We start from the raw sequence: 26,198 nt of genomic DNA on the forward strand, positions 1-26,198 counted from the left end.
GTCACCCATTTCTCCCCTGACCCAATTCTATTCTTCAAAAGTCTATCAACAATTCGATGTATCTTTTTCTCATTTCCTCTTATGAGTATAGGGTAGAGCTGAGCTCTCCAATACTGTACCCACTATCCACATGTGGCTATTAATAACTTGAAATGTGGCTAATCCAAATGGAGATGTGCTCTAAGTATAAATCACACACCAGATTTCAGAGACAACACAAAAAATATATCAATAATTTTTCATATTGACCACATTCTGAAATAAATATTTTGGATAGATCATTAAAATTAACTTCACCTTTTCTTTTTATCTTTTTTATGTGGCTATCAGAAAATGCTACATTACATATGTAGCCACACTTATGGCTAACAATATATTTCTACTGGTCAGAACTGGTACAAAAGCTAACAATGCAGATGTTAGAGTCAGACTTGCCTTACTGAATACAACCCCCAACTATATCTTCTACCAACCGTGTAAGGTTGGGCAAATTTCCTAACCTCTCTGTATCCATTTCTGAGTTGTTCTGAGAATCAAATTAAATTATTCACATAAAGCACTTCGCATACAGCCTGGCACATAGTAAGCACTCAGTAAATATCTGGGAGCAACAAAATAACAAAAACCATAACCTAATTCTTTTAAAAATTAATGCACAGCACCTGTCTCTTTGAGCTCTATATACTGTGCAGGTTAAGTATTCTCTGAAAAACAATGTACACCAACTACCTGAATCTTCTCCCTCTCTTACATACAAATACATGGATCTTAAACATGTTTAATATAGATTCTAAACACTCAGATCTAAAAATGTATGAAAGCAGTGTGGTATGGTAAAAGACTGGAAAGAAAAAGAACTTTAAAGAATGAAAATGTGTCCTATGTCCAGTTTACCAACTACATACTCTAGGAAGAGGACATAACCTTTCACTCTTGATATCCTCATCTGTACAACTGGGATAGCAGCAATCCTGCAGAACTGTTAAGATTAAAAGGAATAACAAATTAGAAGTAATCTACTGTAGCACCTAACATATACCAGGTGCTTAATAATCACATCCCTTTGTCTGGAAATCAAAATAAACTGCCAACAGTTCAGACACATGCTAACAGCATTAACATCACCTGCTTGCTTGGTCACAACTGCCAACCCTGGTCATGCTCTGAAGAGGCAGTTTAAACACATCCTAATTCCACAGTCCTGTAGATTCCCTACATTTTAGCCCTTGTAGGAACTGGAGTTAAAACCTGTACTGCTGTGGGACGCCTGGGTGGCTCAGTTGGTTAAGCGGCTGCCTTCGGCTCAGGTCATGATCCCAGCATCCTCGGATCGAATCCCCCATCAGGCTCCTTGCTCAGCGGGGAGCCTGCTTCTCCCTCTGCCTCTGCCTGCCACTCTGTCTGCCTGTGCTCACTCTCTCTGACAAATAAATAAATAAAATTTAAAAAAAAAAAAAAAAAAAAAACTTGTACTGCTGTATAACAGCACAGGTAAATACTCCAGAAAAGATAAATACTTCAAGGAAAAAAAAATAATCTAACTCTAGGGCCTCTGTTTTTATCCATCCTTATAAAGAAGGGTAGAAGATTGCTTCCAGATTACTGCCTTTTTATGCTAACTAAGAGAAAACACTGCACAATGGCTTTGCCTCAGGTCTCTTACAAAGACGCATTAAATGTCAATTTAGAGCTAGGAAAGGGCATCTCTTCTGATATATACCAGATGCATATGAAATTAGACAACCTATAATTTTTTCTCTTTGCCTCAGCTGCCACAATGCTCAGCGATAAAATTTCCTCTCAATGTCAGTATGTTACTCGGCACGGGTTATGTGTTTACTGTGTACCTAGGCTCCCGACCATCCAGGCACCCTATTCCCTTTAATTCTCTTTCTTCATTAATGGCTTTCATCACTTTCCTGTTGTTTTAATGTATTTGCCTTTTATTGTAAGACAGTTAAAATTCCTTTTAGAAGTCAGCAAAACAAAATAATAAACAGAACTGAAGTTCACACAGAGAGTTCAAAATAAATCCACACGCAGAAAATAATGAACAAGCAACTGGAGAAGAGAACTCAGGAAGGAACAGGACACTAAATCCCGTACGTCCACCATTACGACCAATATCACGCAAACCCATGTGTGCACACACATACCAATTTAGCTGAAGATCATCAAATGTACTTGAAGCTTTGTTTTCTATAAACATAAATGATCATATCCTTTATAATTAACATTTCTATAAACCTGAACCTCCTGTATGTTTCTAAATTGGGAACAAACTGTCCCATAGCTCAGAAAGCAGAACTCTTGTTTCTAGCCTATAAGCTCATATCTGGAAGCACCTGTCTATAAATATCTTAACAGTAGGTGCAGGAAGTGCTGCCTGTCCTTCAGGTAACACACAAACACCTTAGCTTCTTGTTGAAATACCACTTCAAAACTTCTAATGTCAGCTTTGAAAAGCCAAGGATGCAGTGAACTCAACAGCCTCGTCATATTCAAAGCTTTAAACACCTAACAAAAGGAAGTCACACTGCTTCTAAAAATTGATAAAAGTAAGTCACATTGACTCACTAAACTCTAGAGAAAAACTTAATCATTTTCCTAACAAAACACGTTATCAGAAGTTACTGCATGTATGAGTTTCAAAAGCATTTCCTTATCATAAGATGGTTGCTGTTTTCCCTATTCTATATTGAATCTTTGTCAAACAGTCTAATGTCAGGAGAACTTCCTGAATAGGAGATGTAAAAAAAAAAAAAAAGCCTATCGTTAAGTCCTATCCCTTCTTCACGAAGTCTCTCAAATTTGCTTTTCTCTTCAGCTGATAGTTTTCTGAAATCTAGTCCTTATTTCCTCCATGAAATACTACAAAAATCTTCTACTTGTTCTTTTTGCCCCAAACCTCTTCCCACTCAAATCCATTCAGTGTATTGACATGTAGTTGCTAAAGAATCAACTCTGTTAACTAAGTGACATAATCCTGCACATCAGCCCTGAAGTGAATAAAATGCAAATTTCTGACTTAACAAAATTACAAACTATCAATGCCAATACACAATAGGGCTGAATCTCACAGGCATTATTCTGAAAGGAGGAAGGCACAAAAGAATACAGAACATATGATTACATTTATATGAAGTTCAAGAACATGCAAACATGGAGGCACCTGGATGGCTCAGTGTCTGACTCTTGATTTCGGCTCAGGTCATGATCTCAGGGTTATGAGATTGAGCCTTGTGTCGGGCTCCATGCCCCTCTCCCTCTGCCCCCTCTCTTCCTCTCCCTATTTAAAAAAAAAAAAAAAAAAGAATATGCAAACATAATCAATGATGATGGGAGTCAGAATAGTGATTACCCTGAGTGGGAAACAAAGAAGAGTGACACAAATTTTCTATACTTTGATTTACATGCTGCTTATATAAGTGTATACAAGTGTATAAATGCGTCCATATTTCTTTTTTTTTTTTTAAGATTTTATTTATTTATTCATGAGAGAGAGAGAGAGGCAGAGGGAGAGGGAGAAACAGGTTCCCCGCTGAGTAGGGAGCCCAACGTGGGACTCGATCCCAGCACCTTGGGATCACAACCCAAGCCAAAGGCATACACCCAACCATCTGAGCCACCCAGGCACCTGCATCCATATTTCAAAAAAAAGAAAAATAAACTAGAAGAAAACAGTTGTGAATATTTACCTGATCACGGGGAAGAACTTTCTAAGTATAAAAGTAATAAAAGAAATCAAACGAAAAGATTGATAAAAATATTTTCAACATGGACAACACATATAATTAATATACTCACATGTATCTGTACTGCGTAAAGAACTCTAAAACAAAGGTCAACAAATTAAAGCTTATGTCCTTTGGGGAGGGTATGTGCTATGGTGAGTGCTGTGAAGTACATAAACCTGGCGATTCACAGACCTGCAGCCCTGGGGCTAATAATACATTATATGTTAATAAAAAATTAAAATTAAAAATAAAAAATAAAGCTTATGTCCTTTTTTAAAGAAATTGTTTTGTTTTATTTTAAAGATTTTATTTATTTATTTGAAAGAGAGAGAGAGCGCATGAGAGGGGAGAAATTCAGAGGGAGAAGCAGACTCCCCATGGAGCTGGGAGCCCTATGAAGAACTCGATCCCGGGATTCCAGGATCATGACCTGAGCCGAAGGCAGTCGCTTAACCAACTGAGCCACCCAAGCACCCAGCTTAAGTCCTATTTTTGTATGACCCTTAGTGCTAACAATAATTTTTATTTTTTTTAGTATTTTATTTATTTATTTAACACAGAGAGATCACAAGGAGACAGAGAGGCAGGCAGAGAGAGAGAGAAGAGGAAGCAGGCTCCCTGCCAAGCAGAGTCCGATGCGGGCCTCGATCCCAGGACCCGGAGATCATGACCTGAGCCGAAGGCAGAGGCTTAACCCACTGAGCCACCCAGGCACCCTGATTTTTACATTTTTAAAGTAAAATGTAAAATTCAGAGGAAAAACATGCAAGAGAGCAAAATATCTATTTGGGCCACGAAAGTTTTCCAACTAAAACTAAAACTAAAGTTTTCCAACCCTTGCTCTAAAAAATAACACAAGAAACAAATAAATGCCTTTACTTATGAAGGCAAAACAAAACTATCAGAATGTGGGTAGGAACAAGATTTCTCAATGTATACCCAATGTGTCAATTTTCTTTTGGAATCATATAAGCATTTTATCTATTCCAATGTAAAACCTATCTAAAATTACTCAAAAAATAAAAATTTTAAAATATCAATATCCCATGGAATGGAGGGGTAGAATTTGGGTGTATCTGTTAGAATTCTAAATGTATATACCCTTTGGCTTAGTAATTCCACTTCCAGGCATATCCCTTAAAGAAGTACCCACACATGTACCAAAGAGAAGCCTATAAAATAATGTCCCTTAGCAATATTCTCTGCAATAAAAAAATCAGAAATAACAAATGCCCATACATCATGCTAAGTGAATTGTAAGGCACACAAAGGAAGAAAAATACTGTATGATCTTGTTTTTATGTGGAATCTAAAAATGCTGAACTCAGAGAAACAGAGTAGACTGGATTTTCTAGGACTGGGGTGGGGGAAATGGAGAATTGCTATTCAAAGGGCACAAACTTTGAGTTATAAGTAAGATCTACAGATCTAATGTACAGCATGGTGACTAGAATTAACAACACTATACTATGGAAGTGGCTAAAAGAGTACATCTTGGGTGTTCTCACCACAAAAAAAAAAAAAAGATAATTATGTGAGGTGACAGATGTGTTAAGTAACCTTCTTGCAGTAATCATTTCAAAATATATAAGTGTATCAAATCATCATATTGTATACCTTAAACTCATACAATCTTGTATGTCAATTGCATCTCAACGAAGCTGGGACAACAAATAAATGCCCACAAATAGGAAGTACTTCAATGAACTCTGGTATTTCCATACTGTGGACAATGACACAGCAATGAAACATGAAATAGGCCAGCCACAGAAGACAAATACTGTATGATTCTACTTATATGAGGTACCTAGAGTAGTCAGATTCAGCGGTAGAAAATAGAAAGGTAGCTGCTAGGGACTGGGGAAGGAAGGAAGTAGAAGTTATTTAATGGGTATGGAGCTTCAGCTCTGGATGATGGAAAAAGTTGTGGAGATGGATGGTGATGACGGTTGCACAACACGTCAATGTACTATATGCCACTGACCTGAACACTTAAAGATGGTTAAAACATAAATTTTATTTTATATATATGTTACCGTAAAAAAATTTTTTAATGAAAAAATGTGTTGTAATTTAAAATGTATATTCACCAAATAAAACACACCAATGTAGCAACATTAAAAATAATTCTATACGCACTGACATAGAATGATCTGTGAACTCCAAAATAAGTTAAGTATAGTATTACAATCCCCATTTTGCATGAGAAAATGAAGTTCAAATACACCGTGTTACTTTTCCACAATTATATAGCTAGAAAGTGGGCTGATATTCACTTTCAGGTTTGTGATTCCAAAACCCACACTCTTTCCACTTCAAATACCAGACTGAAATGCAGAAAAAATAGTTGCATTATGCTAACATGGTTCTGATTTGTTTCCCTTCCATTATTATCTTTACTATAATTTAACCAGTAACTAATTTTTAAGGTACCATTTTGAAAAGCACATCCTAAACATCATATACTTGCATTTCTGCTCCAAAGTAAATGAAGGCTTAGGTTTTATTTGTTCTAAATTTTAAATTTTAAAAAAGCACCTTCAGAGGTCCGTTCAGTTGGTAGAGCATACAACTCTTGATCTCAAGGTGGTGAGTTCAAGCCCCACATTGGGCACAGAGCTTTCTTGTAAATAAATAAATAAATAAACAGATAAATAGATACAATTTTTTGAACTAAAAAAATTAAAAAGCTCCTTCAGCTTATATTAATAACCTGTTAAGGAAATGTAGATGAGTTTCAAAAAAAAATTTTTAATAAATGGTATTTAGCTTTTTACAACAGATGTTCATAACAAAATTTCCCATAAAAGTGGTATACACTAAGTATAATGGATACCTATTTGATTTTCAAAAGCAGTTAATCCATTAAATAACTTTTTTTTTTTTTTTTAAACTAGAACATTTGGGTGCCTGGGTGGCTCAGCTGGTTAAACCTTCGGCTCAGGTCATGATCCCAGGGTCCTGGGATCAAGTCCCATGTCGGGCTCCCTGCTCAGCAGGGAGTCCACTTCTCCCTCAGACCTTCCCCCTCTCACGCCCTCCCTCTCTCACTCTCTCTCTCTCAAATAAATAAATAATAAATAAATAAATAAAATCTTTTAAAAAATTAAATAAACCAGAACGTTTATGTGTGACTAATCACTGGAATCCTGAAGATGAAGTGGATGTTGCAACAGCCACCCTCTTGGGCTTAGGTGTTGTTCCTTCATGGAATCCATGCCTAAATCTGCTGTATCCAATTTTTAGGTGCCTCATTTGACTGGTCCCAGTGGTATTTCATCTTTTAACTTTGGCGCTCGTTATACTTTCTCTTACACTTGGCAGGATAGCCACATTTGCCACAGGTGGACTTCTGAAGGTGGTAGGTCTTCAAGCCACAGCAGTGGCACAACGTGTGACTCTTATTTAGATGCTTTCCAAACAATGATGTCCCCTTTGTCATCTTGTCTCCACAGCAAAGCTGAAAGAGCTCCATTAAATAACTTTTAGAATGTTAATGTTTTTTAGAATGTTAGTATTTCTTCAAACACCAGAAACTGTTATTTTTCTTTCTCAGTGGTAAAGTCCAGTAAGAAAAACCAAAAGTTAAAAAAAAATTTTAAAAAGACTATTCACAGAGGAAAGAATTTCTGTTCTACAGTTAAAATTACATCATCAGCAAAGGAAACAATCATAGTTCTTCAGAGCAGTTTATCCAAAATGGATGCCAATTATGTCAAAAATAGGGAGAAATTCCCACTTTTTTAAAAATTTAAATTCAATTTAGTTAACATATAGTGTGCTATCAGTTTCAGGGGTAGAATTTAGTGATTCAGCAGTTGCATGTAACACCCAGTGCTCATTACATCAAGTGCTCTCCTTAATGCCCATCCCCCAGTTATCCCACCCCCTCCCCCTCTCCCCTCCAGCAACCCTGTTTATTTCCTAGAGTTAAGAGTCTTTTATGCTTGGCTCCCTCTCTGCTTTTATCTTATTTTTTTCTTCCTTTTCCCTTTTTGTTTCTTAAACTCCACATATGAGTGAAATTACATGGTATTTGTCGTTCTCTGATTGACTTATTTTGCTTAGCAAGATACCCTCCAGTTCCATCCAGGTCATTGCAAATGGCAAGATTTCATTCTTTTTGATGGCTGAGTAATATTCCATTGTGTATGTGTATGTATATGCATGTGTGTGTATATATAAACACCACATCTTATTTATCCATTCATCTGTCAGTGGACATTTGGGCTCTTTCCATAGTTGGCTATTGTGAACATTGCTGCTATCAACACTGTGGTATGTGTGCCCCTTCAAATCACTGTGTTTGCATCCTTTGGATAAATACCTAGTAGTGCAATTGCTGGATCATAGAGTAGTTCTATTTTTTTTTTAATTTATTTATTTATTTGAGAGAGAGAAAGTGAGAGACAGAGCATGAGTGGAGGGGGAGGGGCAGAGGGAGAAGCAGACCCTCCCACCAAATAGGGAGCCAGATGTGGGTCTCTATCTCAAGACTGTGGGATCACAATCTGAGCCAGAGGCAGATGCTTAACTGACTGAGCTACTCAGGTGCCCCAGGGCAGTTCTATTTTTAACTTTTTGAGGAACCTCCATACTGTTTTCTAGAGTGGCTGCACCAGCTTGCATTCCCACCAATAGTGTAGGAGGTTCCCCTTTTTCTGCATCCTGGCCAACGTCTGTCATTTCCCAAGTTGTTTATTTTAGCCATTCTGACCAGCGTGAGGTAGTATGTCATTGTGGTTTTGATTTGTATTTCCCTGATGCCAAGTGATGCTGAACATTTTTTCATGTGTCTGTTGGTCATTTGTACGGCCACGTATTCTTTGGAAAACCGTCTGTTGATGTCTTCTACCCATTTCTTGACTGGATTATTTGTTTTGGGGTGTTAAGTTTGATAAATTCTTTATAGATCTTGGATACTAGCCCTTTACCTGACAAGACATTTGCAAGTATCTTCTTGCATTCCATAGGTTGCCTTTTAGTTTTGTTGACTATTTCCTTTGCTGTGCAAAGCTTTTTATCTTGATGAAGTCCCAACAATTCATTTTTGCTTTTGTTTCCCTTGCCTTTGGAGATGTGTCTGGCAAGAAGTTGATGCAGCCAAGGTCACAGAGGTTGCTGCCTGTGTTCTCCTCTAGGATCTTGATGGATTCCTATCACACATTTAGGTCTTTCATCCATTTTGAGTCTATTTTTGTGTATGGTATAAGAGACTGGTCCATTTTCATTCTTCTACATGTGGTTGCTCAATTTTTCCAATACCACATGTTGAAGAGACTGTCCTTTTTCTATTGGATATTCTTTCCTGGTTTGTCAAAGATTAGATGACCACAAGTTGAGGGTCCATTTCTGGGTTCTCTAGTTTGAAAATTCCCACTTTTTAAAATCACATAAACCATTAAAATATGTTCTATGTGACTCAAAAAATCTGAAAAACAGTCAGCTAAAGAATAACACAACTTATTAACTATACATCAGGAAGGAAGGAAGGAAGGAAGGAAGGAAAGGAAAGGAAAGGAAAGGAGGTAGACAGGCAGACACACACACACACACACACACACACACACAAAACTGATCCAAGAAAAAATTTCTGCACAATTTGAAACATTCAAGATACTTTGGGGGTGGGAAACAATTAAGTAGGAGAATGATTATCTAGCACATAACCAACATTCAAAAACAGTTTGACACTCAGACCAAAGAAGAGAATATATATCTCAAAAAAATAACTATCCAACTACCTGTAGATTTTTAAGAGCTGCCAGCCGCATCATTTCAGGCAGACCTGAATTCAAATAACAGCTCTGCTGCTCATCAGGTAAATTATGGCCTAATTTCCTAGTCTCTTTAAGCCTCCATTTTCTCATCTTTAAAACGGCATATTCCCTCCCCTACAGGATTGCTATGAACAAAGAACACATCACATTAGTCACGCAGTCAGTTGTTACATGTGAGCTCCACACAACCTCCAAAAAGAAGCTACCATCTAAAAGATTAATGAAAGCTGCTACAGATACTGCCAGGACCTTGGCTACTGACCACTTGTCTATTTATTTCCTTCATAAATCAAAGTGAAAATACCAGAAGAACGTGTGAGAGTAAAACTGAATGTGTTCTCTCTCTTTTCTGAAATATGTTTTGTTACCTTTGTTACTAAAAGCGTTAAGAGTCTGCAACATGTATACCTAGAATCCAAGCCACATAAATCTGTTTCTCTAAATAAAGTCATCCCATACCCTTTAGTAATTTTATAAAATAATATCCCACTGCCTTTTTATTATATAATTTGGGTATCATTAGAAAAATGCTTGACCTGGGGCGCCTGGGTGGCTCAGTCATTTAACTGTCCATCTGCCTTCAGCTCGGGTCACGATCCTGGGGTCCAGTGATTGAGGCCCATGTCAGGCTCCCTGCTCAGCAGGGAGTCTGCTTCTCCCTCTCCTTCTCCGTCCCTCCCCCATCCCCACTTCTGCATGTGCGCTCTCGCTCTCTCAAATAAATAAATAAAATCTTTTAAAAAAAGAAAAAGAAAAACTGCTTGATCTAGAACTGACAAATTTTGATGCAACTACTCTGGAATTTACCTAAATGTTCCTCAAAGTGGGTCCACAGATGAAAAGTTTCAAGAGCTCACAGACAAATAAAAATGTGATTAAAAAAAAAAAAAAAAGACTTATTTGCATTGATAATTCTCAACATAGATTAACAGACTAGTCCAACACAGAGCAAGAACTTTGTAATTAGAACTGAGTTTAAAATCTGATTTCTTGGAGTACTACGCAGCCATCAAAAAAAAGAAGTCTTTCCATTTGCAACAACATGGATGGAACTAGAGGGTATTTAAGTCAATCAGAGAAAGATAACTATCATATGATCTCACTGATACGTAGAATTTAAGAAACAAAACAAAGGGGGCACCTGGGTGGCTCAGTGAGTTAAAACCTCTGCCTTTGGCTCAGGTCATGATCCCAGGGTCCTGGGATCGAGCCCCACATCTGCCTCTCTGCTCAGCAGGGAGCCTACTTCCTCCTCTCTCTCAGCCTGCCTCTCTGCCTACTTGTGATCTGTCTGTCAAATAAATAAATAAAATCTTTTAAAAAAAGAAACAAAACAAAGGGTGCAGTGGAAGAGAGGAAAAAATAAAACAAGATGAAATCAGAGAGGGAGACAAACTGTAAGAGACTCTTAATTATAGGAAACAAACAAAGGATTGCTGGTAGGGAAGGAGGTGGGGGGATGGGGTAACTGGGTGATGAACATTAAGGAGGGCACAGATATAATGAGCACTGGATATTATGTAAGACTGATGAATCATTGACCTCAACCTCTGAAACTGTTAAGATTATGTGTTAATTTACTGAATTTAAATTTTAAAAAGGGAAAAAAAATTTCATTATAAAATTAAAAAAAATAAAATCTGATTTCTAACCATTACTAGCCACATAATCTTGGGCAAGTACTATAATTCCTCTACTCTTTGGATTCCTCATTTCAAAATGAGGATAATAATAGTACCTATTCTTAAAGAGGTGTTAAGAGGAATAAATGAGTTAATATTTGTAGAGAGCTTAGAGTACTGTATCTTTGTTAAAATAAAAATAGACTTTAGGTTTAGATAGCATTTCTCAAATTGTGATCCACAACAAAATCTCAGAGATATTTTATCTTTACTTTATATTTATTTATATTTATTCTTTTTTCCCCTAATTTCAATTATAACCCTTTATCCTTTCATGAAAGGATATCAAATATAAAATACATAAGAACATAGGAGGTAAAGTTTCTGTGTTGAAGGTAATTAAATTAGCCTCTGATATTCATTTCTCACATAGAAGTTTATCTTCTGTGATGTCATAAAAATAATTAAATTGCACTAAAAATTGCAAGCATTTTTGTATGGAATTAGTTCAACTGAAATCCAATCTTTGTGGCATTCTTTGTGTCAATACTGAATGCTCATTCAAGCAACACAAGCACAGAAAATTAAAAAAAGAAAGCCTTTAAAGTTAACGATTAGTTTGTTTTGTTCAATCACCTGAAGAAGAATAGGCCATGCAAAGAGGCAGAAAACCTAAAAACATGTATGAATTTTTTTGGAGTATGCTTAACTTAACATATATCTATATGCACAATAAATAGCACATTATTTTCAGGCATAAAATAAGTGCTAGGTATTTTGGAAGCACAACTTTGCTTACTGAAATTAGGAACTTCAAGCACTTACCAATTCCACTTCCATGTAAACCTTATACTCAAGAAAGGACTGACAATGCCACAAGGACAGCCTACCAACCTGGGCTCTCCTTCCCCCACCTACAACCCATCACACTCATTCTCTAAGCTGCTGAAACTGTATCTGGCAGAAATTTTTTTCCAACCTGCAATAAAAGGTTCAAAATGGATATTATGTCTTAGATACATTCGACTACTTTGGAGAAGAAGTAATTGAAAAGACAATAAAAGGGCTTTCATAAAGTAACCTAGTTAAAATTTGCCTAAATTTGTCAACAAATTTTTACAATAGATATTCTCTCTTAAAGTCTACTTTAAAATCCTCTAAATGATTCATCTCACTTTAACAATAAGTTAAAATGTCACTTATTAAAAAATTTACTTATATTAATGTGTCATCATAATGTGTTATGTTTTGGTTCCCTCAACTGGTAATTTATTCATTAAATTTATAAAAACTTATTCTTATCTCACATTTAATCCTCCTCCCTCCATCTCAGGTTTTCAGGGAAAACCAACTCTTCAAGTTAACCTTAATTCTTTTTTTTTTTTTTTTTAAAGATTTTATTTATTCAATCACAAGTAGGCAGAGAGGCAGGCAGAGAGAGAGAGGGGAGGAAGCAGGCTCCCCGCTAAGCAGAGAGCCCGATGTGGGGCTCGATCCCAGGACCCTGGGATCATGACCTGAGCCGAAGGCAGAGGCTTTAACCCTCTGAGCCACCCAGGCGCCCCTCAAGTTAACCTTAATTCTATTAGAAGCTCTGTTTCAAAAAGTTTTGTTTCAGTCAGCATGTATTAATAACACTTTCCAAGTTAAGAGTTTGATTTTTCAGTTTTTTGGGGGGGTTTTTTGCATTATAAAAGTACTTGGTCATAAACTTAGCCCAAACAGAATTTCTATTACGGTTAACAAAACAAAAGTACATGCATTCTCCCGTCAGTAGAGCTTACAGATGATTTTACAGGCCACTATTTTTAAGTATTAATACGAGTTTTTAAAGACCCAGTATCTTGTTTAATAAACACAGGTAAAGCAAATTGAGAAAGGTACATTCTAAATGCAAGAGACAAGAACTCTTAAGGCAGTAAATCCATCAAAATCCTTTACTGACTTTCTACTTGATAGAGTCATCATACTTCTGCATTTCCTTCAGTAATACAAATGAGTAGAAACAACATATTCTATCTAGACAGGTACTTACAAAAGCATGCAAACACTGTAATCTAATCTGAGTCCCCCGACTCCTACTCCATGGAGCTCTGGCACAGGCTCTTTCAAGAGTAAAAGCTCCTTTACAAGGCAATATTACTGAGCCATCAAAAAGAACGAAATCTTGCCTTTTGCAACACCAAAGACCGAGCTAGAGAATATAACACTAAGCGAAATAAGTCAGAGAAAGACAAACACAATATGATTTCACTCATATGCGGGATTTAAGAAATAAATGAACAAAGGAAAAACAAAAGAGACAAACTAAGATCCTCTTAACAATAGAACAAACTGATGGTTACCAGAGGTGAGGTGAGTGGGGAGGATGGGTGAAATAGGTAATGGGGATTAAGGAGGACACTTGCTTGCCTGTTTGCTTTTAAGATTTTATTTATTTACTGGACACTGGACACAGAAAGAGAGAGAGATCACAAGTAGGCAGAGAGAAAGGCAGAGAGAGAGGAAGAAGCAGGCTCTCCACTGAGCAGAGAGCCCGATGCAGGGCTCAATCCCAGGACCCTGAGACCATGACCTGAGCCAAAGGCAGACACTTAACCAACTGAGCCCCTCAAGCGCCCCTAAGGACACTTGTGATGAGCAGTGGAGGATGTGTGGAATTGCTGAATCAGTATATGCTACCTTTTGCCTCAGTAACCCACGTTTACTGAAAGATTAAAAACTTGTTTATCTAGCTGAGCCCACAGCTAACAGCATTTAGTAACTCTAAAAACACACTTTAAAAGGTAAGTGTAACTCCAATCTACGTACATGTGAACAAGATAATCTTTCATTTTGTCTAGTATCTCTCATTACCTTAAGGTGCTTTGGCAACAAGAAAAGCCCTGAAAATAAATTTTTAAAGAGAACTCTAGAGGCACCCGGGTGGCTCAATTGGTTAAGCCGTGGCTTTCCACTCAGGTCATGACCTCAGGGTCCTGGGATCTGGCCCCACACCCTACACACCCAGGCTCCCTGCTCAACGGGGAGCCTACTTCTCCCTCTGCTCCTTACCCTACTCATGCTCTCTGTCTCTCTCTCATATAAACAAAATCTTTCCAAAAAAAAAAAAAAAAAAGAATTTAAAGACAACTCTAGGGGCGCCTGGGTGGCTCAGAGGGTTAAGCCTCTGCCTTTGGCTCAGGTCATGATCCCAGGATCCTAGGATTGAGCCCCTGATTGGGCTCTCCGCTCAGCAGGGAGCCTGCTTCCCCCTCTCTCTGCCTGCCTCTCTGCTTACTTGTGATCTCTGTCTGTCAAATAAATAAATAAAATCTTAAAAAAAACAAACAAACCCTGGTTTCTTTAATTTTTTTTTGATATCAGGGTTTGTTTGTTTTTTTTAAGATTTTATTTATTTATTTGACAGACAGAGACCACAAGTAAGCAGAGAGGCAGGCAGAGAGAGAGGAAGGGAAGCAGGCTCCCCGCCAAGCAGAGAGCGCAACTGGGGGGTCGATCCCAGGACCCTGGGATCACGACCTGAACCGAAGGCAGAGGCTTTAACCCACTGAGCCACCCAGGCGCCCCAAGGGTATCTAGCTAGTTTAAATGGATTTTTCTCCTTTCTTTACAATAGCTTTAGCCTGAATGAAATATAATAAAGTATGTATACTCCTAACCAAATTCATTCTTCCCCCTAAGGGTTAGAAAAACATATCAGATGAATATTGTACAACAGGTAACAAACCAAAGACGATTACATTTACTAATGGTTTCAGGCCATCATCAGGATCTTACCATCACCCTGAACTGCTCCACCTCTGAAAATGTTAAGTCAAATACCCCTTACTAATCACACACCCCCTTTTGACCAGCACATCTGTTCTTGAACCTCCTCATATAATTGGATCCATGACCCTTCCATTTTTCAGTCCTCTGCTATGTTCCTTCCTACCCTACATTAAGCTCTATTCTACCCATCTGTTCAATCCTTCTCACACCACAACTTCAATTCTCTCGCCCCCATCCTCTTGTCACACCTGCCCGATCAATCCTACTTCCTTATAGATATATCTTATCTGGATATCCAAAGTACACAAATTCAAAAAACTGCCCCAAACTGGGGCACCTGTGTGGCTCAGTCTGTTCAGCATCCAACTCTTGATTTCAGCTCAGGTCATAATCTCAGGGTTGTGAGATCAAGCCCCTCATCAGACTCTACGCTGACTATGGAGCCTGTTTGGAATTCTCTCCACCTCTCCCTCTGCCCCTCCCCCTGCTCTGTCACATGCTCTCTCTCTCAAAAAACAAAACAAAACTGTCCCAAACTGACCTCATTAACTCTCTCCCAAGACTTGCTGGTTCTTCTACATTCAACATGTCAGTAAATGGCATCAAGAGTCATTTAGTTGGCCCAGTTCAGAAACCCAGGAGGCACACTTTCTACTTCTCTTTGAAACTCTCATTAGTCACCAGAACCGGTAAAAAATGAAACTTTCAGGAAAACAAAGGCTCTCACCAGTGCACGGGCTTTAAGTAGCACTACTCTACAAAAGGGAATTCCACCCCCACCTCACCCCAACCCAACCATAACCCTATTCACCTGCACCACAAACCCTTCCAGAAGCTGTCTCCATACCTCCACCCAATATGAATCTACCTAAATCAGTCCTTCTCAAACTATGTGTGGTTGACCTTTGTTAAATACAATAAAAATAGGAACACCTGGTTGGCTCAGTCAGTTAAGCATCTGCCTTCAGCTCAGGTCATGATCCCAGGATCCTGGGATCAAACCCCACATCTGGCTCCCCTGAAAGCCTGCTTCTCCCTCTCTCTCTGCCCTTCCCCACCACTCCCCACCACACCACTTCCCCACCACACACCGCTCTCTCTCTGTGTCAAATAAATAAATAAATCTTTAGAAAAAAATACAATAAAAATGAATTTCTTAAAAAACATACAAAAATACTAGCACAATTTATTAGATTCAAATGACAAAAAAATTCCTCAAACAGCTATAAAATTTTCTAAATGCTCATTTATAATTGCTATAGTTATCTAGCCATGGACCAGAAACAAACAAAACACTGAATCAGAACACAACTGGCCTATACCCCTAACTTGCATTTCCTTCATTTGCACTGATTTGTTCACTACAATACCGTGCAGAGCAGTCTTGACCTAAACTTTAACCTAAACCAAACCTGAACCTTTCTGTCAAAGAATTACTATGCTCAAAAAAAAAAAAAAATTTACTATGCTCTTGGCTCCCGTCTGCACTCAAAAGAACATAAACTAACACAAAGTTCTACCAGTTTTTCTCTTGCTTTATATCCCTCTCTCCATTAAGCACTAGCTCATCTATAGTTTCTCCTTAATCCTCTCATCTCAATAAATAACCTGGATGCCTTTCTCTCCTCTGAAATACCAGAATCCTCTCCTCTATTAACTCTGCCTTCTCAACACATTAGTAAGCAAAAATGCAGAAAAGTTCCACAAGAAAATTTCAAAATGCCTTTATAATCAACAAAATTACTTCCACATAGAAACACTTCCCAATGGATCTAATCCAGAACAGGGGACGAAATTCAATTACAATATCAATACGGCACATCTTTGCTATGGAATAAGCCTTCTTATATGGAAATGATATTAAATACCATTAAAGTCACAATTAGCAGATCAATCCATGATTCATCTTGTAAAGCAAAACAAATCTGTCATTTCTAATTTTATTTGAGCAATAATGGAAAGAAAACAGTGAATATAATGAATCAATTAAATAAACAAATATACTTACGTGTTAGATGAAAGATTCCATCACAGGCACTGATATGAGATAAAAAGGCATTTCCCAGGCCTTGACCATTGTGAGCTCCTTTCACAAGGCCAGCAATATCCACTACATTCAGAAAGGCAGGAATTTTGCTGAAAAACAAAAGATGGTTTTATTATAAAATAATATTAAGAACCTGTTTATTAGCCAAATTGATTTCCAAAATATTTCACATGAAGTAATCCTTTCCCTTCTAGAACAATGTTTAGAAGACTCTCAATAATGATTTGATAAATGAATACCAAAAAAATTAAATAAGAAATAATCTTTTAGGGGTGCTTGGGTGGCTCAGTCAGTTAAGAGTCTGCCTGAGGCTCAGGTCATGATCCCAGGGTCCTGCATCGGGTTCCCAGCTCAGCAAGGAGCCTGCTTCACCCTCTCCTTCTGCCTGCTGCTCTTCCTGCTTGTGCTCTCTCTCTCTCACTGTCAAATAAATAAATAAAATCTTAAAAAAAAAAAAAAAAAGAAAGAAAGAATCTTTTAATACTTCAGGACGTTCTTACCTAGGAAAATGAAGGAAAGCTGTAAAGCAAAGTAGAGGTTTTTATTGTGCATATATAGAACTAAAACTCACACCATTAATTTTACTATACTGTTCCGTTGGCCCACGCATACAGACACAAAAGCAATGGAGAACATTTTAAGAGTATACTGATAAAAAGTAATCATTATAGAATGAGCCAACATACTTTGTGACAGGCACTGGACTAAGTGATTTACACGCATCATTTCAAAGTTCAAAACAACTCCATCAGGTAAGTGCTATTTATTAAATCTACTTTAAAGATGAGGAAATTGAGCCTGAGAGGAATTAAGAAATCTATTTACATTCAGGGGATTACTCAACTAGTGGTGACAAAACTGGGATTCAAACACAGGATATCTGGATTTGCATTTAATCATCATGTAGATTATATAGACAAAAAAATGCATGTAATGACGTGAACTAGTTACCAGCATAGTAATAATCTAGTTGTTAACAACAGCAACAAAAATAGAGGTACATATAAAATAACCTTTGCTTTGCTCAAAATAAAGGCATAGTAACACAAGTTAGAAACCAAGTTAGGAAAACCAGTTGGCCATGTAAATATGAAGATTAAAGGACAGCTGACCCTTGAACAACACAAGAGAAATATCCACATGTAACTTTTGACTCCCCCAAAAAAACTTAACTACTCATAGCTTACTACTGACCAGAAGCCTTACCAATAACATAAACAGTTCATTAAAATGTATGCATATGTTATATACTATATTCTTACATATAAAAATAAAGTAAGCGAGGAAAAGAAAATGTTATTAAGAAAAATCATAAGAAAGAGAAAATAAATTTACAGTACTGCACTGTAAAAAAATGTGTTTAGGTGGACCTGCACAGCTCAAACCCATGATGTTCAAGGGTCAATTGTACTATGAATTATCAATTTTTTTATTTGCTTAACCACAAAGAGGCCAAAATTATGTTACATAAAAAAATGAAGATGGGTTCCCATCCAATATTTTTATTTCCACAAAAGCATTTAATCAATGTTTACTAGCAAAGGAAAGGGGAAATTTTGAAAAATTAATTCCCTCACTGCCTAAAATTTCAACAAATTTGAAGTCTAAGAGCTTTACGATTGTTGTTCTCTTCGGGTCTCTGAAAAAGCTTGGCAATGTCACATGACCACACAGTCTAGTGATAACAAGGGCCCACATCTAAAGAGTCGGAGTGGGGAGAAAAGGCAGCACAATAGCTGGGGCCTGTACAAGGCATCTCGGCCAGGGAGCCATCTAGTAATAGTAGCTGGGAACCAAACCAGCAGTGTCCAAATCAGCCAACAAGACAGGAGGGTCAAGAGATTGGCAACATAAAATGGAACTGAACAAATAAGCACATCCATGGGACAACTGGAGAAATATAAATGGAATCTATGAATGAGACAATAACACTGGATCAATGTTAATATCCTGATTTTGGTGGTTTACTGTGGTAATAAAAGAGAATGTCTGGGGGGAACGTAGGAGGCTCAGGCAGTTACGCTTCCAACTCTTGGTTTCAGCTCAGGCCATGATCCCAGGGTCCTGGGCTCCGCATCAGGCTCCCCACTGTGGAGCTCCCTGTTTCTCCCTCTCCTTCTGCCCCTCCCCCTGCTCGTGTGCTCTCTCTCACTCTCCCTCTCTCTCAAATATATAAAATCTTTAAAAAGTAAGAACAAGAATGTCTGTATTTAGTAAACAAATTTAAGAATTAAAATGCAATGTGACATCATGTCTGCATCGTTCTCAAAGGTTCAAAGAAATTTGGTTTCAAAGCATTCCATGGGTAATTTTGCATCTTTTTATATAAATTTAAAATCATTTAGAAATAAAAAAGGTTTCAAAAAGAAAACAGAAGCCAGTTTGAGGAGCTGATTTCAAGAATATAATTTGAACCATGTCCAATGACTGACATATCGTAACCAATTGAGCAACACTTCCATGAACGAACACATGAATGAATAAATGAAGACAAGAAAGCTCTTCCTTATAGTAGGCAGTCAACAAATAGTAAGAAGAAATGAGGAAATTATAAAATCACCATGTGGCAATCATCAATGTAATAATTAATTTGTCAAAAAAATCAGTGGATGCTCAAACTGATGGACGAAAGTAGAAAAAGTGAATAAATTTGGTATACATTTTGTGGTTAGAACTCGTAAGAATTGGGACACCTGGGTAGCTCAGTCAGTTAAGCATCTGCCTTTGGCTCAGGTTATGATCCCAAGGTCCTGGGATCGAGTCCTGCATTGGACTCCTTACTCAAGGGGGTAGCCTGCTTCTCCCTCTGTCTGCCATTCCCCCTGCTTGTGCTTTCTCTCTCTGACAAATAAATAAAATCTTTCGGGGGGCGGAAAAAAAAGAACTCATAAGAATTGTTGATAGATTGGATACAGGGGTGAAGAAAGAGAAAAATCAAGGATAAATCTTGGACTTGGACTGGGACTTAAGGAACTGGGGAAATAGTAGTGCTATTTATTGAATTATGAAAGTCCTGAAGAACAAACTTAGCACAAGGCAGAATGAAATGAAGAGGTCCACTTTGAACATGTCAAGTCTGACGGACCTATTTAGTCATCCAAGTGCCAATGTCAAGAAGGTAATTAGATATTCTGTAGATCAGCAGACTTTAGGAATAGAGACAGAAACTTGGGATTCATCAGCACATTTCAAATAGTGAGAAACTAAAGACAAACTAAACTCTCAATAATGGGGAAATAAACTGTACAATCCTATAATATGGTATTAAACAAAGTTATATTAGAAATTATTACTTAAATCTGTATTTTTTAATCTAGAGAAAATATCAGTAATAGCCCAAGTAAAAATATATTCTAATTTTTGTAAGTATTGTGTAAACCTTCAGGAAAAGGTATGGAAGGATATACCTCCAAAGTATTTATTCCTGTGCTATCAAGGTACAGGTGGTTTCTATTCTTGTCTTTATACATTTCCATCCTGTCCGAACGTCTACAATGAACCTGTATTATTTTACTTTTTTTTTTTTTTTTTAAAGATTTTATTTATTTATTTGACAGACAGAGATCACAAGTAGGCAGAGAGGCAGACAGAGAGGAGAGAGGAGGAAGCAGGCTCCCCGCTGAGCAGAGAGCCCGATGCGGGGCTCGATCCCAGGACCCTGCGATCATGACCTGAGCCGAAGGCAGAGGCTTTAACCCACTGAGCCACCCAGGCGCCCCTTATTTTATTTTTTCTAATTAAAGATTTAATACATGCTTGTTATAAAAACTTCAAACAGTACAGACTACAATAAAGTAAAATTTTTTAAAATAATAAATAATAAATAAATGAAAAGAAAGTAAAAATCATCTAAAATTTCCACTACCCAAAGATAACTGTCAAACAGTTTCATACATTTTCCTATGAATATACATGTACATATATAATTTTACATGCATGGAACGATATTAAATACAGGCTACTGACTCCCTCTCCTTCATACTCCCTTGAAAAAAAAACTGCAATGTTAACAGCCAGATGTATCCTTTCTCATCTTTCTCTATACTCTCTACATTACAATCGCCTATAACACATTAATTTTGGAGAAAAAAACACTCTGTATGATTTTTCTTAAGTAAACTATGCCACACATGGGGCTCAAACTCACCAAGATCTGACCCAAGATCAGCTGACGCATCTTCTACCAACTAAGCTACCCAGGCAACCCCCATGTGATGTTAAATATGTCACTTACATATTTTTACTCAGTCTACATAAGGTCAACAAATAAACAATGGCATAAAGATTTTCTTACCTTGCTGGTTTGTGGTACTGGCAAAGAAAGTCAAACCTTTCATCTGGCACAGGTACTCTGCTCTCATTAGGATCAATAGTGCAGAAGGGGAAGTTTTCTGCTGAAGCCTGACTATTGGTTAATACATTGAAGAAGGTAGATTTCCTAAAATAAACAAAAACAATTTCAATCAATTCTTAGGTTAACACTGAGAAAAACTTTTCATTTTCATTTCAATGCTCAAAGAAGATCCAAGATAATTTTAAAACCAATCTGAGAAGGGAAGGTGGAGAATAACAGAAATGAATGAAATTTACTAACAGAAACAAACTTTTTTACTAAAGGAAAAGAATGAAATTTACAACAATATGGCTCATGATTTATAATCAGGTTATGTTCCTGTCTCAGTCTATCTGAAATTTGAAAAGCACTTTCCCAAAGAATCTTTGTCATAAGTAATAACTAGTTTCACACACTATAAAAAGTATTTTACTCCTAAAGTACTTGGTAGTAGCAGTACCACTTCACCATATCTAAAATAATCTTCTTTAGCATAAATGTACAGAGTTGTGCATCTAGTTAGGTCAATCACTTCCCTAGCATGCTGAATTGGGAAATAGATGCCAATTATCTAATAGGAAATGGGAAGCTGGAGCTCAGACTCCCTACTAATTGTTAATAATACAGATTACTGTTAAATCTGGAGTAACGAACTGTGAATTATGAAAAATCAAAATGTGGGAACACCTGGGTGGCTCAGTCGGTTAAGTATCTGCCTTTGGCTCAGGTCACAATCCCAGGGTCCTGGGATCAAGTCCTGCATGGGCTCCTTGCTCAGCAGGGAACCTGTTTCTCCCTCTGCCTGCTGCTCCCCTCCTAGTGCTCTCTGACAAATAAATAAATAAAAGCTTAAAAATTTATTAAAAGAAAAATCAAAGGTATAATAAATAAAATAAAAATCAAGGTATAATAAGTTGAGAAAAAAAATCTATTAGTAATAAATTGTCAAGGTGCCTGGTGGCTCAGTAGGTTAAGCATCTACCTTCAGCTCAGGTCATGATCCCAGGATCCTGGGATGGAGCCGAATCTAGCTCCCTGCTCAGCAAAGAGACTGCTTCTCCCTCTCCTCCCTACTTGTGCTCTCTTTCTCTCACTATCTCTGTCTCTCTCTCAAATAAATAAATATTTAAAATAATAATAGTAGTAATAATAATAAATTGTTGTTAATGTTCTAATTATCTGATTCTTATCAGGTAATACATGCTCAGAGAATGCCAACTCATATTAACACTAGCTACACTTTTCTTTTTTTCTTTTTTATTTTTATTTTTATTTTTATTTTTTTATTTTTTTTTTTTTTTAAGATTTTATTTATTTATTTGTCAGAGAGAGAGAGGGAGAGAGAGCGAGCACAGGCAGACAGAATGGCAGGCAGAGGCAGAGGGAGAAGCGGGCTCCCTGACGAGCAAGGAGCCCGATGTGGGACTCGATCCCAGGACGCTGGGATCATGACCTGAGCCGAAGGCAGCTGCTTAACCAACTGAGCCACCCAGGCGTCCCTCTTTTTTTTTTTAAGTAGGCTCCACACTAAGTATGGAACCCACTGCAGGGCTTGAACTGACAACCTTGAGATCAAGACCTGAGCTGAGCTCAAGAGTCAGATGCTTAACCAACTGAGCCACCCAGGCACCCACAGCTAAATTTCTAAAATATGATCATTACAGTGCCAAAAATCATAGAGTAGAATCCGAAACAAAATGGGATTTTTAAAGGTTTGTTGATCTATTCTGTACTATTTTCCAATTCCATCATTAATATGGACAGCAGAGAATTCACGATAGTGAATATTCTTGCCCCAGAAATAGAACTATGCACACATGTGGACATAAAATGAAAATTACTGTTACATATTCTTTTTTTTTTTCACCTTTACATATTCTTTTTAAACTGGAAGAACTGAGGAAGTAGCTAAGGATTATGTGGGAATTATAAAGGTGGTACTTGCTAACTCTAGCTAGACCTAATTATGTAAAAATGTCTGCATATGAACCAAATTTGATAATGAAAGAAAATTCAAAAAAGTGCAAAGGTTATGTCAGGATGGTAGGATTATAAATAATTATTATTCTCCCTTTTTCAAAGATTTTATTTATTTGTCGGAGAGAGACAGAGAAAGCACTCAAGAGAGTGTGTTCACAAGCAGGGGGAGTAGCAGAGGGAAAGAAAGAAGTAGGCTCCCTGCTGAGCAAAGAGCCCATGTGGAATGGATGGGCTGCAGGATGTAGGAGGGGGGACTGGATCCTAGAACCCTGGGATCATGACCGGAGCTAAAGGTAGCCACTTAATTGACTGAGCCATCCAGGTGTCCCTCTCTCTTTTTCAGACAACTTTTTAAGATAAAAATGTCTATTAAGGCCATCTAGGTGGCTTAGTCGTTAAGCGGCTGCCTTCAGCTCAGGTCATGATCCCAGGGTTCTGGGATAGAGGTCCACATTGGGCTCCCTGCTGGGCCCTCTCCCACTCCCCCTGCTTGTGTTCCCTCTCTCTGTGCCTCTCTCTGTCAAATAAATAAATAAAATCTTTTTTTAAAAATGTCTATTAAGATGTAACCTAAGCCCATAGGAAGAAATTTACACTTACTACAATTAGCTCATCTGATTGAACTTTTTTTTTTTTTAAAGATTTTATTTATTTATTTGACAGACAGAGATCACAAGTAGGCAGAGAGGCAGGCAGAGAGAGAAGGGGAAGCAGGCTTCCTGCTGAGCAGAGAGCCTGATGTGGGGCTCGATTCCAGGACCCCAAGATCACCACCCGAGCCGAAGGCAGAGGCTTTAACCCACAGAGCCACCCAGGCGCCCCTCTGATTGAACTTTTAACCAAAGAAGTAACCCCTTTAAAAAACAAAACAAAAAAAATCTGTGAGACCCTTATAAGAGAGTTACGAACAAAAGGTAACAGTCAAGGCTTATTTAAATACTACTGGTGAGAAGTATATTTTGGCAACAAGACACCTTTAACTTGTACCTGCCTATAGTTCTTTAAATATTATTCTCATATCACATTCAGACTAAACATTTTTGAATAAAGAAGAAATGTTTACTAAAATAGCCACTTAAATCATTACTGGTTACTTAGAGCACCACTGGCCAAATCAATAGCCTTTAAATGCCTACCTATAAAAGAATTAGTAAGAACGTAAAGACATGCATTACCAGCCCTCTTTCCAGACCTGGTGTAAGGACCAGTATTTTGAAAATATCTCACATGTTGATGTTAAGTCATGTTTTAGACCAAGAGGCTAGATTAAGACTCAGCCAACAATCCACTAAGTAATACTGACTGTTGTAGAATTTATACTGGCAATTTCTGTGAAGACTCACAGTAACAATCCCAGAACTGTAGAAATGAAAATTACAAAGAAATCACTACTTTTTTTTTAAAGATTTTATTTTAAAGTAATCTGTACACCCAATGTGGGGCTCAAACTCACAACACTGAGATCAAGAGTTGCATGCTCTTTCGACTAGGCCAGTCAGGTGCCCCGAAATCACTACTTTCTGTAAAGCTAGCTTTAAATTTCAATCTTGTTATGATAAATGTCACAGCACTTAATTTAAAATAATCTGTATATTTATAAAGTTCTTCTGTGTATTTATAAAGTTCTAGTCCACCTACTTCCAAAAAGATTCTGAAGCTCAGTACAATTTTTAAAATTAATACATATAAGGCAGATGATTTTTTAAAAAGAGAACTCACATTAAGATTATGATCTTTAAAAAAAAAATTATAATCTTTAAATACCATGTCCATTAACAATAACCAGGACGGGCACCTGGGTGGCTTAGTCTGATAAGCATCCGCCTTCAGCTCAGGTCATGATCTCAGGGTTCTGGGACCCAGCTCTGCATCAGGATCCCCGCTCAGCAGGAAACCTGCTTCTCCCGCTCCCTCTTCCTGCCTCCAGCTCATGCTCTCTCTCACTATCTCTCTCTTTCTCTCTCTCTCTCTAATAAATGAACAAAAAATAAAATAAAATAAAATAACCAGAACTTCTTGGAGAAATGGCTGGTTCCAGGTCTGGGACTAGAAATATGCAAGGTAAGTCTCAATTTTTCCCACAGAAAAGAAGGAAGCTATTAAAGATAATAAAGTCTTATCAAAAGGACTCTGAAGCCAACTTGAAAAGCCAAAAATAGATCAATCTGGGCATCAATAAGAACAGCTATGATAACTGTAACAAATCAAGTAACTTTATATCCTTGAGTTGTCAATAATTCTCAATAAAACAAAACCAAAAGAAGCCCTCTCTGGCCACCTTTTGAGGATGCTAGGATGACTGATTCTTTTAAAGATTAAGTAAAGCACTTACTTCCTATATGAACTGTACTTTTATAGTAATAAAGAGTTGATTAAGAAGAGATTATCTTTTGGACATATTCTAGCCAATAAATGAGGAAATAAGAAATTCAGAATACTACCATATTGCAACCCTCAAAAAATTAATGGAGCTGGGTAATGATCACCAATGACAGTTAATACTGCAAAAAGAAAAAAAAAAAAACAAAACACAGTGCCTCCTAGCAGAAGAAAAGAAGTATATACAACATCTTTCAAGTATTAACATAGAAATTATCTGATCAAAAATTATCTGATACTAGGGGCGCCTGGGTGGCTCAGTGGGTTGGGCCGCTGCATTTGGCTCAGGTCATGATCTCAGGGTCCTGGGATCGAGTCCCGCATCGGGCTCTCTGCTCGGCGGGGAGCCTGCTTCCCTCTCTCTCTCTCTCTCTCTGCCTGCCTGTCTACTTGTGATCTCTCTCTGTTGAATAAATAAAAAAAAAAAAAAATTATCTGATACTAGGTACACCTGGGTGGCTCAGTGGGTTAAAGCCTCTGCCTTCGGCGCAGGTCATGATCCCAGGGTTCTGGGATGGAGCCCCGCATCTGTACCTCTGCTCAGCA

The 26,198-nt window shown here is 37.6% G+C and overlaps 1 protein-coding gene and 1 pseudogene across 2 annotated transcripts in view; both read right to left on the reverse strand.

The window, feature by feature from the left end:
- The window catches only part of LOC111144733 (Obg like ATPase 1), a 198,015-nt gene that overhangs the window by 156,262 nt on the left and 15,555 nt on the right, over positions 1-26,198 (reverse strand). The window contains exons 3-4 of one of the 2 annotated variants that reach the window (XM_022499168.1): positions 21,255-21,398; positions 16,922-17,049 (exon numbers count right to left, since the gene is read on the reverse strand). In XM_022499168.1, coding sequence (XP_022354876.1) covers positions 16,922-17,049; positions 21,255-21,398 — 272 coding nt within the window. The remainder of the gene's footprint in view (positions 1-16,921; positions 17,050-21,254; positions 21,399-26,198) is intronic. The other variant, XM_022499177.1, reaches the window with a different exon arrangement.
- On the reverse strand, positions 6,876-7,179 carry LOC111143087 (annotated as a pseudogene).

The sequence above is a fragment of the Enhydra lutris genome, unplaced genomic scaffold, assembly GCF_002288905.1.
Source record: "Enhydra lutris kenyoni isolate GAN:26980312 unplaced genomic scaffold, ASM228890v2 scaffoldscaffold1, whole genome shotgun sequence".
In the NCBI taxonomy this organism is placed as follows: domain Eukaryota; kingdom Metazoa; phylum Chordata; class Mammalia; order Carnivora; family Mustelidae; genus Enhydra; species Enhydra lutris.